Source organism: Brassica rapa, chromosome A03 (assembly GCF_000309985.2).
Source record: "Brassica rapa cultivar Chiifu-401-42 chromosome A03, CAAS_Brap_v3.01, whole genome shotgun sequence".
In the NCBI taxonomy this organism is placed as follows: domain Eukaryota; kingdom Viridiplantae; phylum Streptophyta; class Magnoliopsida; order Brassicales; family Brassicaceae; genus Brassica; species Brassica rapa.
Genome location: NC_024797.2, coordinates 668706 through 682162, shown reverse-complemented (window position 1 = coordinate 682162; position 13457 = coordinate 668706). Strand labels below are relative to the sequence as shown.

At 30.1% G+C, this 13457-nt stretch overlaps 1 protein-coding gene and 1 long non-coding RNA gene across 2 annotated transcripts; one reads left to right on the top strand and one right to left on the bottom strand.

Moving 5' to 3' along the window:
- The first annotated feature begins 4753 nt into the window (after positions 1–4753).
- Positions 4754–13201, top strand: LOC103856825 (DNA gyrase subunit B, mitochondrial). The gene is given in 21 exon segments (XM_033289218.1): positions 4754–7857; positions 8208–8358; positions 8440–8514; positions 8596–8709; positions 8822–8878; positions 8966–9067; positions 9222–9261; positions 9264–9334; positions 9408–9535; positions 9608–9673; positions 9871–10012; positions 10284–10382; positions 10475–10604; positions 10607–10657; positions 10803–10870; positions 11001–11114; positions 11211–11327; positions 11419–11472; positions 11551–11656; positions 11750–11880; positions 11961–13201. Coding segments are annotated over 21 exon segments (2004 nt in total). The 5' UTR covers positions 4754–7738; the 3' UTR covers positions 12030–13201.
- LOC117133086 lies at positions 8373–8970 on the bottom strand. The gene is made up of 2 exons (XR_004456929.1): positions 8783–8970; positions 8373–8739 (listed from the first exon to the last, which is right to left on the bottom strand). It is a non-coding gene; the product is annotated as an uncharacterized LOC117133086 (long non-coding RNA).
- Positions 13202–13457: the final 256 nt, after the last annotated feature.

The following is a 13457-nucleotide window of genomic DNA, read 5'->3' as shown; positions in this document are numbered from 1 at the left end:
TGATCATACAACTTTATGAGATTTTTTTATAGCAACTGAATACTGTACAGTTAAAGAAATCCCATGCAATGGAAGACATAAGACCAGAGCCATCACCAGGTCCAGAATCATTGTCAGCTCCACAACCTCGACGATGTTCCATACACCCGAGAGCAATAAGAGCATCCTTGACGACTCCATGTGAAGGGATGTTATCTAAGTTATCTATAAACCCAACTCCACAAGCTCCTCTCTCAGACAATATCTACTCCAAACTAGCAACCTGCTTTAACACAAAAGAATCTTGCAATATTGACATGGCCCAAATCACTGTTGGAATGTTTAAATGATTATGGGCTCTGAAATTATTGATTTTGATAAAGCCTATACTAAATCCAGCCCAAGTCAGGGTATATTAACTACTTTGGAAACCGCGCTAAATCTCTGGTTTTCGTAGTTACTAGAGATTAACCCGGGCTACACCCGGGATTTTTATTTTTTTCTAATTTAAGTTGTTAAATTATTTATATTAAGGCTATGATTTATATTTATATGAATGTTAAAATACATGTCATAATTAAAATTTATTTTTAAATTTTAACACGTTAAATTAACATATTTTTTACTATTTAAATATTTTTTGTAATTTTATTGGCTATCTAGTTATCATATTTAGCAAAACTATCTTTTGAGTGTTGGAATAAATGTTTTAGAGATTTTATTAAACTGCAGAGTATTTTTGGATCGACCACATGCTCAACATTCGAATGATCCGTAAAAAGATGGTCGATCTCCTTGGCCAGGTAAGTATAATTTTAGCAAAAATATCTTTTATTTTCAAATATTAAGTATATAACTATTCTTTTTAATATTTTTTTAATTGTATTTTTGATTAAATTATTGTATTATAATGGTTATGTAAATATTTTTTGTGATGTTTGAATTTTTGTTGTTCGTATACTTAACCTAGATGATATTGATGTTTAACAATTTATTGTTTTCTGGAAATAAAAAATAATGATATATCAAAACGTATCTAAAACTTGTTAAATGATAGTATAATGTAAATTACATCCATTATTTGAAAATAAACATTTGTTGTTTTTATTTTTATTTTAAATCAGAAATTATTTTTATTTAAAAACATTATTCATATATAATATAATAGTTTAAGTTTTGAAGATTAATCTATATATATAAATTATGTATATTTTCTAAAACATAATTTAAGATATTATATATTGAGTATCTGAATAAAAGCTGAATTTCTTATCTTGAAAATCAGATATTTATATTTTTGTCTTCATGTTATACTCACCAATCCATCATTGATATGTATAACTCAGTATGTTTTTTTAAAAAACTTAGTTTTAAGTAATAAACGAATTTAATAAATTAAATTCATCACCTATAATGTTCTGTAAACTATATTTGAAAACTCTCTAAAATTATATTTTAAGCATAATATTATTATTATTTAATTTAAGTTATTTTAAACATAATATATGCTAAACCAACTTAAATTATTTACAATAGGACCATCCTAAACCGGTTAGTAAACCAAAAACAATACTAAACCAACATGAACCAATACCTGATTCGGCGAGGAAGGAAGTGTTTCGGGATAAACGCTTGAATGGTTATTAACTGAAATGGTTTGATCATGAAAGAGTTAGTATGAATATTAACAATAAAATTATAGATTAGATTAATTTAAATTTGTAAGAATACCTTTGAGTCTATGAAAAGCAATTCAATTCCCATGAATAAGTTTGACTTTTGGAAGTTGCGGGTTTCCCAACAATAAATCCACCTAACAAAAAGTTTGCTGTTATAAAAAAATCTCATTCAAGGTCATTAAAGGTTTCTGAGACGGCAAGAGTTGATAGTGAAACCATTTTTTTGCTCGAGTGCTTTGAAATTTTCCTTAATAGTGTGAGGTTGATGTGGATGGAATAATGAGTTTTATAGAGACTTTCTTGATGTAAAACTATACATTTTTTTTTGTTTAATGTGGTGTTTCCATTTTTATATAATTTACTACCATTTTAAGATAGAAGTACATTTAAAGATAGATGCTTAAATCTTAATGTATTTTTTCCATTTTTTTAATGTTTATTTCCATTTCTTATATTTTTATTTACGTAATATCTATATTTTATATTTTAAATAGATATTTAAATATTAATGTTTTCCATTTTTTAAATTGTGTATTTACTTATATTATATATTTTACATTTTAAGATAGATGTTTAATGCTTGATTAACTTTTTCCATTTTTAAAAAATTGTGTATTTACTTATTATTACATATATAATTCATATATTATATATTTACATTATTTAATTATTATTTATTTTCATGTATATGTATTTCCATTTCTTGTACTTTTAATTTACTTAATATCTCTATTTTACATTTTAAGATAGATGTTTAAATCTTAATGTATGTTTTCCATTTTTTTAAATTGTATATTTCCATTTGTTTTACTTTCTATTTACGTAATATCTATATTTTAAATTTTAATATATATTTTTAAATCTTAATGTAATTTCCCATTTTTTAAATTTGGTATTCACTTATATTATATATTTACTTATTATTTATTTTTCTTTATATTGTGTATTTCTATTTCTTATACTTTCTATTTACTAATAATTTTATATTTTAAGATTGATTTACATTTTAAGATAGATGTTTAAATACTAATGTATTTTTTCCATTTTTTTAAATTGTGTATTTCCTTTTCTTATACTTTATATTTTCTTAATATCTATATTTTACATTTTAAGATAGATGTTTAATATTTAATGTACTCTTTCCATTTTTTAAAAATTGTGCATTTACTTATTATTGTATATATAATTCGTATATTTATATATTTATAATATTTACTTATTATTTATTTTTCTATATATTGAGTATTTCTCTTTCTTATACTTTATATTTAGTTAATGTCTATATTTTATATTTTAAGATAGATGTTTAAATCTTTACGTATTTTTCCATTTTTAATGTAAAACGGCAATGTTTAATAGAAGAACTTGGACAAATAGTCAAATAGTTATATTTATGTTTTTTTTTCTTTTTTTAATAAAATGGTAATGTTACATTATGAAGATAACCCTTTTTTTTAGTGAACAATGGTAATCTTACATATGTTTAATGTAGTTTTTCCATTTTTTTATGTTGTATGTTTACATAATATTGTTATTTTTAAATGTAAAATGGTAATTTTACATATGTTTAATGTAGTATTTCCATTTTTTATGTTGTATGTTTACATATTATTTATTATTTTCGAAATTATATATAATTCTTTTTTTTACAAAATAGTAATGTTACATTATGGAGATAAGCCGTCTTTTTTTTTAAATGAAAATGGTAATCTTACATATGTTTAATGTAGTTTTTTCATTTTTTATGTTGTATGTTTATATATTATTTTCTTAAAATAAAAATGTAAAATGGTAATCTTACATATGTTTAATGTAGTATTTCCATTTTTATGTTGTAAGTTTTACATATATTTATTATTTTCAAAATTATATATAATGTTTTTTGTTTTTTTAGAAAACGGTAATGTTACATTATGGAGATAAGCCGTCTTTTTTTTTAAGTGAAAAATAGTAATATTACATATGTTTAATGTAGTTTTTACATTTTTTTTATGCTGTATGTTTACATTTTTTTTATAATTTTCGAAAATAAGTAATATTAAAATGTAAAACTATATTTTAATGTCATGTGTCATCTTTCGAGATGATATTATATATTTACTTATTATTTATTTTTTCTTTATATTGTGTATTTTTATTTCTTATACTTTCTATTTACTAATAATTTTATATTTTAAGATTGATTTACATTTTAAGATAGATGTTTAAATACTAATGTACTTTGTCCATTTTTTAAAATTGTGTATTTCCTTTTCTTATACTTTCTATTTGCGTAATATCTATAGTTTACATTTTAAGATATATGTTTAAATCTTAATATACTTTTTCCATTGTTTTTAAGTTGTGTATTTCTTTTTCTTATATTTTCTATTTACTTAATATCTATATTTTACATTTTAAGATAGATGTTTAATATTTAATATTCTCTTTCCATTTTTAAAAAATTGTGCATTTACTTATTATTGTATATATAATTCGTATATTTATATATTTATAATATTTACTTATTATTTATTTTTTTAAATATTGAGTATTTCTCTTTTTTATACTTTATATTTAGTTAATGTCTATATTTTATATTTTAAGATAGATGTTTAAATCTTTACGTATTTTTCTATTTTTAATGTAAAACGGCAATGTTTAATAGAAGAACTTGGACAAATAGTCAAACATATTTATGTTTAATGTAGTATTTTCATTTTTATGTTGTATGTTTTACATATATTTATTATTTTCGAAATTATATATAATTTTTTTTTTATAAAACGGTAATGTTATATTATGGAGATAAGCCGTCTTTTTTTTAAAGTGAAAAATAGTAATCTTACATATGTTTAATGTAGTTTTCCATTTTTTAATGCTGTATGTTTACATATTTTTTACAATTTTCGAAAATAATTAATATTAAAATGTAAAACTATATTTTATGCCACGTGTCATCTTTCGGGAGAAATTTTTTCCGCTGATGTGGACGCCCTATGGAGCCTCAAAAACTCCATTTTATTAGTAGAGTGAAAAATAGTAATCTTACATATGTTTAATGTAGTTTTCCATTTTTTAATGATGTATGTTTACATATTTTTTACAATTTTCGAAAATAATTAATATTAAAATGTAAAACTATATTTTATGCCACGTGTCATCTTTCGGGAGAAATTTTTTCCGCTGATGTGGACGCCCTATGGAGCCTCAAAAGCTCCCTTTTATTAGTAGAGATTAATTTTATTTACTTACTAGTGGTGTGTCCGCGCAACGCGCGGAGTGATTGTCTTTTGGTCTAATTTGTATTAGTTGATGTAGCTATATTTTAAGCTATAGAATTTTGTATAAAAGTGAGTTGTTGTTGTTGTTTTTTATGAGAAAACAATGGTGAGAAATAAAAATATATATTAATGAGGACAAATCATTTATAATTATTTTTAAAAATTAAAATCAAAGTACATAATAGGACATAAATGATATTAGAATTAGTATCCAATAAACTCTTTTTAACTTTTTAATTAAGCTAGCATCATAGATTACTTTCTTATATACCGGATAACTTTTTTTTGTACGAATCCATTGATTAATGCAAGCAAAATGGAAATTATGGCCGAAAGTAAGAGAGCAAAGATTGTTTCCATCCTTGTAATTTCGGAAGCATACAACGCATATATCATTTTCTTTCTCTGTAGTTGGAGGCCTATTACTACCCTCTAGATCGGTGATGATCAGATCAACGTCTAGTCTTGATGTTGCGTTTTGGTTATAGTCTTTGATAATTAGAGTAACTTGAAGATCATTAACTAAGATATTTCTGACGTCTCTTACTTCATTCATCACGTATTCGATAGTTTCTTCAATGAGGAATGTTGAGTCGAGGTAATAAATATCATGATATGTTAACATGTATTCCATGCTCTCAGTTATTAAGTCATTAAAATTACATTCGCTGTCGATGATAGATGGTAGCTAAAAATCAATGATGGATTATTGTGTGTTGGATCTGTGGATGTAGTAGTGTTTGCTTTGGGTTTTCACCTGAACAACTTGTTTGATGTGACAGCCGATGAGATATAAGTGTTTGGTTACTCATTCTTGGAGTATTTGTGGGAGCATAAGGTATTGTAGAAACGTATTATATAGGGTGAGGTTAAAAAGATGAATTAATTGCCTTCTTCTAACTTTGGTTTTAAAGATCATTTATTCATGGGTGTTAAATTTTTTGGAGTTATTTTTTTTGTATTGAATTGCCTTTTTTAACGTTTTACAGGTTCTTTTTTATCAAGACTATGTATTATTTTCATATTGTGTTTATTTTGAAGAGACTTTCATAGTATTAGTTGTTATGTAGCGTTCGGGTTTAGTAATAATATAACTTTAATTTTAAATTGTTAAACAGTATATGGTTTAACTAACCCAAGATATTTGTGCTCTTTATTGCAAAGTTTGTATATGGAGTGTTGTTTTATAACTAAATGAGTCATAGCTAAGCTTTGCATGAATTTTATATAATTCATGGTTGTAGTGGAATATTTTTGTTTTGTTTTGTTTTCGCAGGGAATGGGTGATAGATATATATACTGTTCTGTCGTTTTTTGAGTTGCGTTATCTGTAAATATGAGATTTTTTTTTTCATGGGACTGCAAGAAAAATTAAAGGAAATTGTTTGAATGTAATTTATAAGGTATTTTAGGACCTTAACTTATGTTTTGGTACTTTTCAATACACGATTATGAATATATTTTATTTTATTGGTGCTTTTATATCAGTGATATGTACTTTTTTATATATGTTTTACTAATTTTTCAAGACAGTTAAAGCAATATGGACTTATTTGGGCAAATCAAAATTACCTCTTTTTGGTTTTTTCTTTTCATTTATTCTTTAAAATCAAAATATAGAAAGTTTAGAGTCTAAACTCTTTGAAGCAAAGAAATAGATAAACTGGTGGAATTGATCTCTTTTCTAAAAGGAGATAATAACCCACTTATTAACTTAAATCTCAATAGCGCAGATCTTCATCGCTCCAAAACACTTATTTATAACTCGACCTTGGATATGTTACAAACACCGATTGTTAATGAGAATAAATGAGACGGAGTGGAAGAGAGGTGGGGTGAAACTTAATGATTGAATTAAAGTTTCATTTTAATAAACATGGAAGACGTTACATGAATATGTGATTGGGGACGATAGAAGTTGATGGCTTTCAGATGAAGACGATATAGCTAACCTTAAAAAAGAAACGGGCCGCTCAATAAATAAATAGAAAGCCTAAGAAAGTCCAAAGAGAAAAGAAAGAGAAAATCGTGTGTTCGAAGCAAAAGAGTAAAGAAGAAGTTGTCTCTGCTCGACACGTGGTACGATATGGAGATAGGAGAGATGAGGTGGCAGCATGTGGAGCTTTTCTCTTCTACTTTATTAATATAGATATCTAGGGGCAGGCACGATGCAAGTAATTGTCGATTCTTGGTTACTTGCTACTTGACTTACCTTGTCCGAGTAATTTTTTTGCGACTTGATACTTGACTTACTTGAAATAAGTACTTGTTTTATCAAGTATTTAAAAAAAAAATTGATACTTGCAAGTAATTTGCATTATCTTGTTATTTGCTAAACCAATTAATTATCTCTTGATTACATACAAAAAAACATATATATTTTAAATTTTTAACATCCAAAAATTACATGAATTTTTTTTAAAAATAGATAAAAATTAAAAATAAGCGTTCAAAATATTGAAAGACCATATAAAACTCAATATTCTTCCATTTTATTTCGATGTTCCAAACTTTTTTACAAATAACAAGTATTATTTAGCAATTAACAAGTATTTTATAGAACGAGTATGGTAAGTACCAAAAAGGAAAACAATACTTGATATTTGTCTTGTCTTTGCAAATAGTAAATTTTTTTGATTTGTTAGTTAGTTTTTCAAGGCGAATACGGATCAAGTCTGAAGTATAAGTCGAGTATCTAGTAATGATGCCCAGCCCTACTTAACCGTTTAAATTTGAGCCAAAGCAAAAAAATTCTTATAGGGTTTTAGTGAAAAAAGAAAACCGAAAAACCTCAGAGTTCGTTCTTCCTTCCATACGATGAGCCTTGTTCAGAGAGCGCTTTGGCGGATAATGGCTTCTCGTCGTCCGCGTCTTTTCTCGAGCCCACTCTCTCCTTCTCTTCACCGTCACTGCTCATCTCTCTCCCCAACTCCCAGGTTCCTCTCGGTTCCCTTTTTCCTTTCAGCTCAACGAGATATATTATAAGAGATTAGGTTCGCATACTCTGTTCTCGTTACTGTGAAAAGATACAAACTTTTTTCATGGGTTTTGTTAGTCTTGTCTTCAGGTTACTCAAAGTGCCAAGCTTTCGCGATGGTAACTTCCTGTATACTCTGTTCTCGATACTGAAAGATACGATCTTTTTCATGGGTTTTGTTAGTCTTGTCTTTGGGTTACTGAAAGTGCCAAGCTTTAGCGTTCTACATTGGCTTTAGCGTTCTAAAGTGCCAAGCTTTAGCGTTACTCCTCGGTTGCTTAATTGAGTTTTGTTTCTTTCTATTTTCAGGATAAATTTTCAGTTAGCCAAGGTTTTGAGTCAAGGGCTGATACAAAGGAATGCAATTTCAACGAGGTCCTTTATGTCATCAACCATATCCACCGAGTCCTTCCAAGAGAGCAGCGCCACGTCTAAGGGTTACAGCTCCGAGCAAATCCAAGTAATCTTCTTTTTTTTTAATCATCATTACACATTCTTGTTGCTTTGGTTATTGACCTCTCTCCTACTATACATACATTAGGTGCTGGAAGGATTAGACCCTGTCAGGAAACGCCCAGGGATGTATATAGGGAGCACTGGACCTCGTGGTTTGTATGTAAAATGTTTCTCCATTTAAAATCCCTTGTTCCCTATTGGCTGTTGATGTGATCTCTAATAATGTAACTTCTTTTCCTAGGTTTATGAGATACTAGACAACGCTATTGATGAGGCTCAAGCTGGTTATGCTTCAAAAGTTGATGTTGTTCTGCACGCAGATGGTTCAGTTAGTATTATGGACGATGGGCGTGGGGTATGTGATATATGTTACACCTTCTCATTGCTACCAATGGATTATTGTTTTCACTGTCCTTTCTCATATCTACTGTGAACCACACTGTAATCTTGTTTTGTCATTCTTGCAGATACCTACTGATTTGCATCCTGCGACAAAAAAATCTTCACTGGAGACTGTTCTTACGGTAAAGATTACTATTATATTTTCATTTGCTTAGTTAACATGGTACTTGATCATCTGATTTATCAACTATGTTTGTTATTTTGTGCAGGTGTTACATGCCGGTGGCAAGTTTGGTGGCACAAGTAGTGGTTACAGTGTGTCTGGTGGATTACATGGTGTAGGTTTATCAGTTGTCAATGCTTTGTCTGAGGTCTGTTCTAATCTTTACTCACATTGCTTCTTCTTTACTTTTTGAAATAGTTTTTTTTCTTCTTTATATCCCATAGTGATTTGTGAAACCATAAGCTACTTGGCATTGTTAGAAAGATAAAGCTAGAATGTTTCCTTTATCTATTGATTTGCAGGCCCTGGAGGTTACGGTTTGGAGAGATGGGATGGAGCATAAGCAACTGCGGTTGAGTTCGATCATAACACTATTGCTGGACGAATCAGGGAGCTTGCATTTCTGAATCCAAAGGTTAATTTTCTTTACTCTTAACAAAGTCAACCATGACAAGTCTTATCGAATGTCTGTATCCTTGTGTTTGCAGGTAACCATATCTCTCAAAAACGAGGATGATGATCCTGAGAAGAACCAATATACTGAACAGTTTTATGCTGGAGGATTAAGTGAATATGTTAGTTGGCTAAATACTGATAAGGTGAGAATCTACACCACGTTAAGTAGGCTAACATGACTAGTGAAACTCTTATGCATATGTTTTCATCATCATAATTATTACTTGAAAAGAATTGATGACGTGCTTGGCTTCAGGAAAGAGATCAATGGTGCCAGCATTAACGTTGCTCTTCAGTGGTATGTTGTTTTTCCAATTAATATTCTGTTACAAAGTAGTCTCCCCAGCTTTACTACACCTACAGAATTGAACACTTTGAACCTTTGTTCATCTTATTTTGTAGACTGCTGTCATTTGTTATCACAAGAAAGCACATATTATTATATGGCTATTTTAAAGGGGTCTGATCTTATGGATTATCACATTTTTGTACCAGGTGCTCAGATGCATATTCAGACACAATGCGGGGATATGCCAATAGCATTCGCACTATTGATGGTGGAACACACATCGAAGGTGTGAAAGCTTCATTAACAAGGACCCTTAATACCCTTGCAAAAAAGTCTAAGGCAGTTAAGGTATCAAACCAGTAACCAATTTAACTTATGTGGCTATTTTCAACTACTATTCTTCTTGATCATAGCTTGCTTGAACTAGAAAGAGTCCTCTGAGATTATGTAGCTAGAGAACTATATTCTCATCTTCATGAATTGGATTGAATTTGAAAAAGCTGTACATATACATTATAGTAGGTCTGTATTGCAAAGATCCTGCTTTTTGCACTAACTTCCTAAAGTGTTCTTTTTTAACTTTTAGTACGTGTATAATCTTGTTGGCTGTGTGTTTCAGGAGAAGGATATAAACTTAAGTGGAGAACATGTTAGAGAGGGGTTGACCTGCATTGTCTCAGTCAAGATTCCTAATCCTGAGTTTGAAGGTCAAACAAAGGTACTTGAACTCATAATGAGCGTCTCTTTAGCAATGATCTCTTTACCCCTACTAATATAATTTGTCTCATGATGCTCCCTTCCACCTCGCAGACAAGATTAGGAAATCCAGAGGTGAGAAAAATCGTTGACCAGTCAGTTCAAGAGTATCTCACAGACTATCTGGAATTGCATCCAGATGTATTTGAGAGAATTATTTCCAAATCCCTTAACGCTTACAAGGTATGCTTCCTGGGAAACTTTCTGATTGCTCATCAACAAATCCTGAAGAATCTGGTATGTATTGGCCAGCATTAAAATGTTGTTTGTATAATTGATGAAAGCTTAAACATGAAATGTCAAACGTATGCTTAAACTATGTTAACATCTGTATCACATGCTAATTCAGTCAAGTAGTGACGTATCTTTGTAATGTCTCCAGAGATTTTTATAGTCGAAGGAGATTCTGCTGGTGGCAGTGCAAAACAGGGACGTGACAGACGTTTTCAGGTAATCAACACTTCTACCTCTATATTTCAGTTTGTAACTATAGAGAATATCAGCCATTGTGGAAAGTTAAATTGATATGAATTATATGGGAGTAGTTATAATGCAGAAGCCATATTTTGGATATGTGTAGGCGATTCTTCCTTTGAGAGGTAAAATTCTGAACATTGAAAGAAAGGATGAAGCAGCCATGTATAAGAACGAAGAGATTCAAAATCTGATTCTTGCCCTTGGCCTTGGTGAAAAGGTGACATAGTAATAATCTCTTTCCCATCTCTTGTTTTTTTTCTTTCCTTTCTTCTCTTTTGTGTATATGTGGAAAACACAAAATTACTGGTTTCAGGGAGAAGATTTCAAGTTGGAGAACTTGCGGTACCACAAGATTATCATCTTAACAGATGCAGATGTTGATGGTGCACATATCCGGACGCTTCTGCTAACCTTTTTCTTCAGATACCAGGTAAAGTTAGTTTAGTACTAAACAAAAAAAAATGTCCCATAGAAGAGTTTATCTTAGATGTCAACTTAACTTCAATATTTTGTTTTGACAGAGAGCCTTGTTTGATGCTGGTTGCATATATGTTGGTGTTCCACCTCTTTTCAAGGTAATATAAACTATAATCTTCACCGCATTTTTTAAATTTAGATCCTTAAATGTATTATTCTCTTTGAAAAACGAGCAGGTTGAGAGGGGAAAGCAAGCACAATATTGCTACGATGATGCAGACCTTAAAAAGATTACAGCAGACTTCCCTGCAAACGCTTCCTACAGCACTCAAAGGTTCAAAGGTAAAAATGTTTAAAAAACTAGTGTAGGCCGAGTCTTTTACATATAACCAAATCAAGAGTTTAATTGCTAATATCATTTTGCTTATTTTGCAGGTTTGGGAGAGATGATGCCTGAGCAGCTTTGGGAAACAACGATGAATCCAGAAACAAGGATCTTGAAGCAACTCGTTGTTGATGACATAGCAGAAGCGAATATGACTTTCTCCTATCTTATGGATGCTCGGGTAAGGCTACCAACTCTACCATATTTGTTTATTCTTTCGGGTAAAAAACTTAAGACAGCATTTGATCTTTTTTATCTCAGGTTGATGTCCGGAAAGAACTCATAAAAAATGCAGCGACTAGGATAAATCTGCAGCATCTCGACATATAACAGGAAACGCCTGGAGATTTGTGAAAGTATATTTTTTCTCCACCTATTGGAGACGTCATCTTTAGATTATTTTAATCGGAGACATATTACTATATTAATGGAAAGTCTCCCACTTGTTCAACATGTTCTTTAGTTGGAAGTTATTCAGTTGATACTTTTTTTGTGTATTTAAGTAATGAGTTGTTTATGGAATGCGATACGAAGAGAAAATTGAAATAAATTGTTTCTTAAGTCTTTAGGATCCATCATGTTGTTGCGACTAGAAAAACATGCTTTGTGGAAGCACCGTAGCCTATTGGTTAAGGTTTAAAGGCTTTTACATCCAGGTCTGAGGTTCAAATCCCAGACTATGCAATTTATTGCAGATTACAGGAAATCCAGGTTTCACGTCCCGGAGAGAGCGGTTTATTAAACAATTATGCAGACTATAGAGGAAAGGTTTGCAAGGGATCTTCAACATGGTGCAAGTAAATCTGGCCAGGCGTGGATCTTCATAGGACGGCTCAGGTGATGCAGTTAGGCGTAGGTCTTCATAAGGCAGGTAGTATTGTCGGTTGTCGAATCGTCTATGTAATATTTCCTCTATCATAATTGTAAGATCATGATAAATCAGCGTTATAAAAAAAAAGAAAAACATGCTTCGCACAGTTGAGATAAACATATCCTTTCGTAAGAGTGCACTTAATGTATGGTTAGCTCCGTGGCCCGTATGTCATAATTTGATAAGTTGACCACTTATTCTTACGGCTCTCATGTAGTACAACCTTTTTCTACGAGTTAACAATGTTGGGATCCCAACACATGACACATGCTAAAAGTAGAATATTTCATCGAACTTTAGTCTTCTAAGCAATTCTGACAAAAGTACTGCCATGTGTCACTATTAGATTGGTTACTAGAAAATTATCAATAAAATAATATTGAGCCGATTAAATCTTAAGAGCACATACAACGCGAGTCCGTAGGTGCAATCCATAAAAAAAACAAATATTAAAATATTGATTTTGTTGGTTTCTGTGCCGGATCGAGATCGAAAAGTCCGAACCTAAGAATTGATCCAAGTGGAGTATTGTTACTGTGTCGCGGGCTCCACGATACGTGGCGGTCCACGATTAGTTTATTTTTTTTAAATTTTTTTTTTCAATTAGAAGAAAAAAGAAAAAAACTAATAATAAAAAAAAACACATAAGAAATCGAGCCATATCAGACTCACCGTTGCGGTTGGTCTAAGAAACAGAGAAGTAAAGATTGAAAAAACTTTTAAACAAAGATCTAAACCTTAACCGGTAAATATCGCTGATGTTAATGTTTCAGAAAACCGATAACATAAACTAGAAAATGAATATAAAACAAACCCAGATAATCATATTTAAACTACCATAATCATCGAGGCAGAATATGAAGAGGTTAAAGCCATAGCTGACCAAC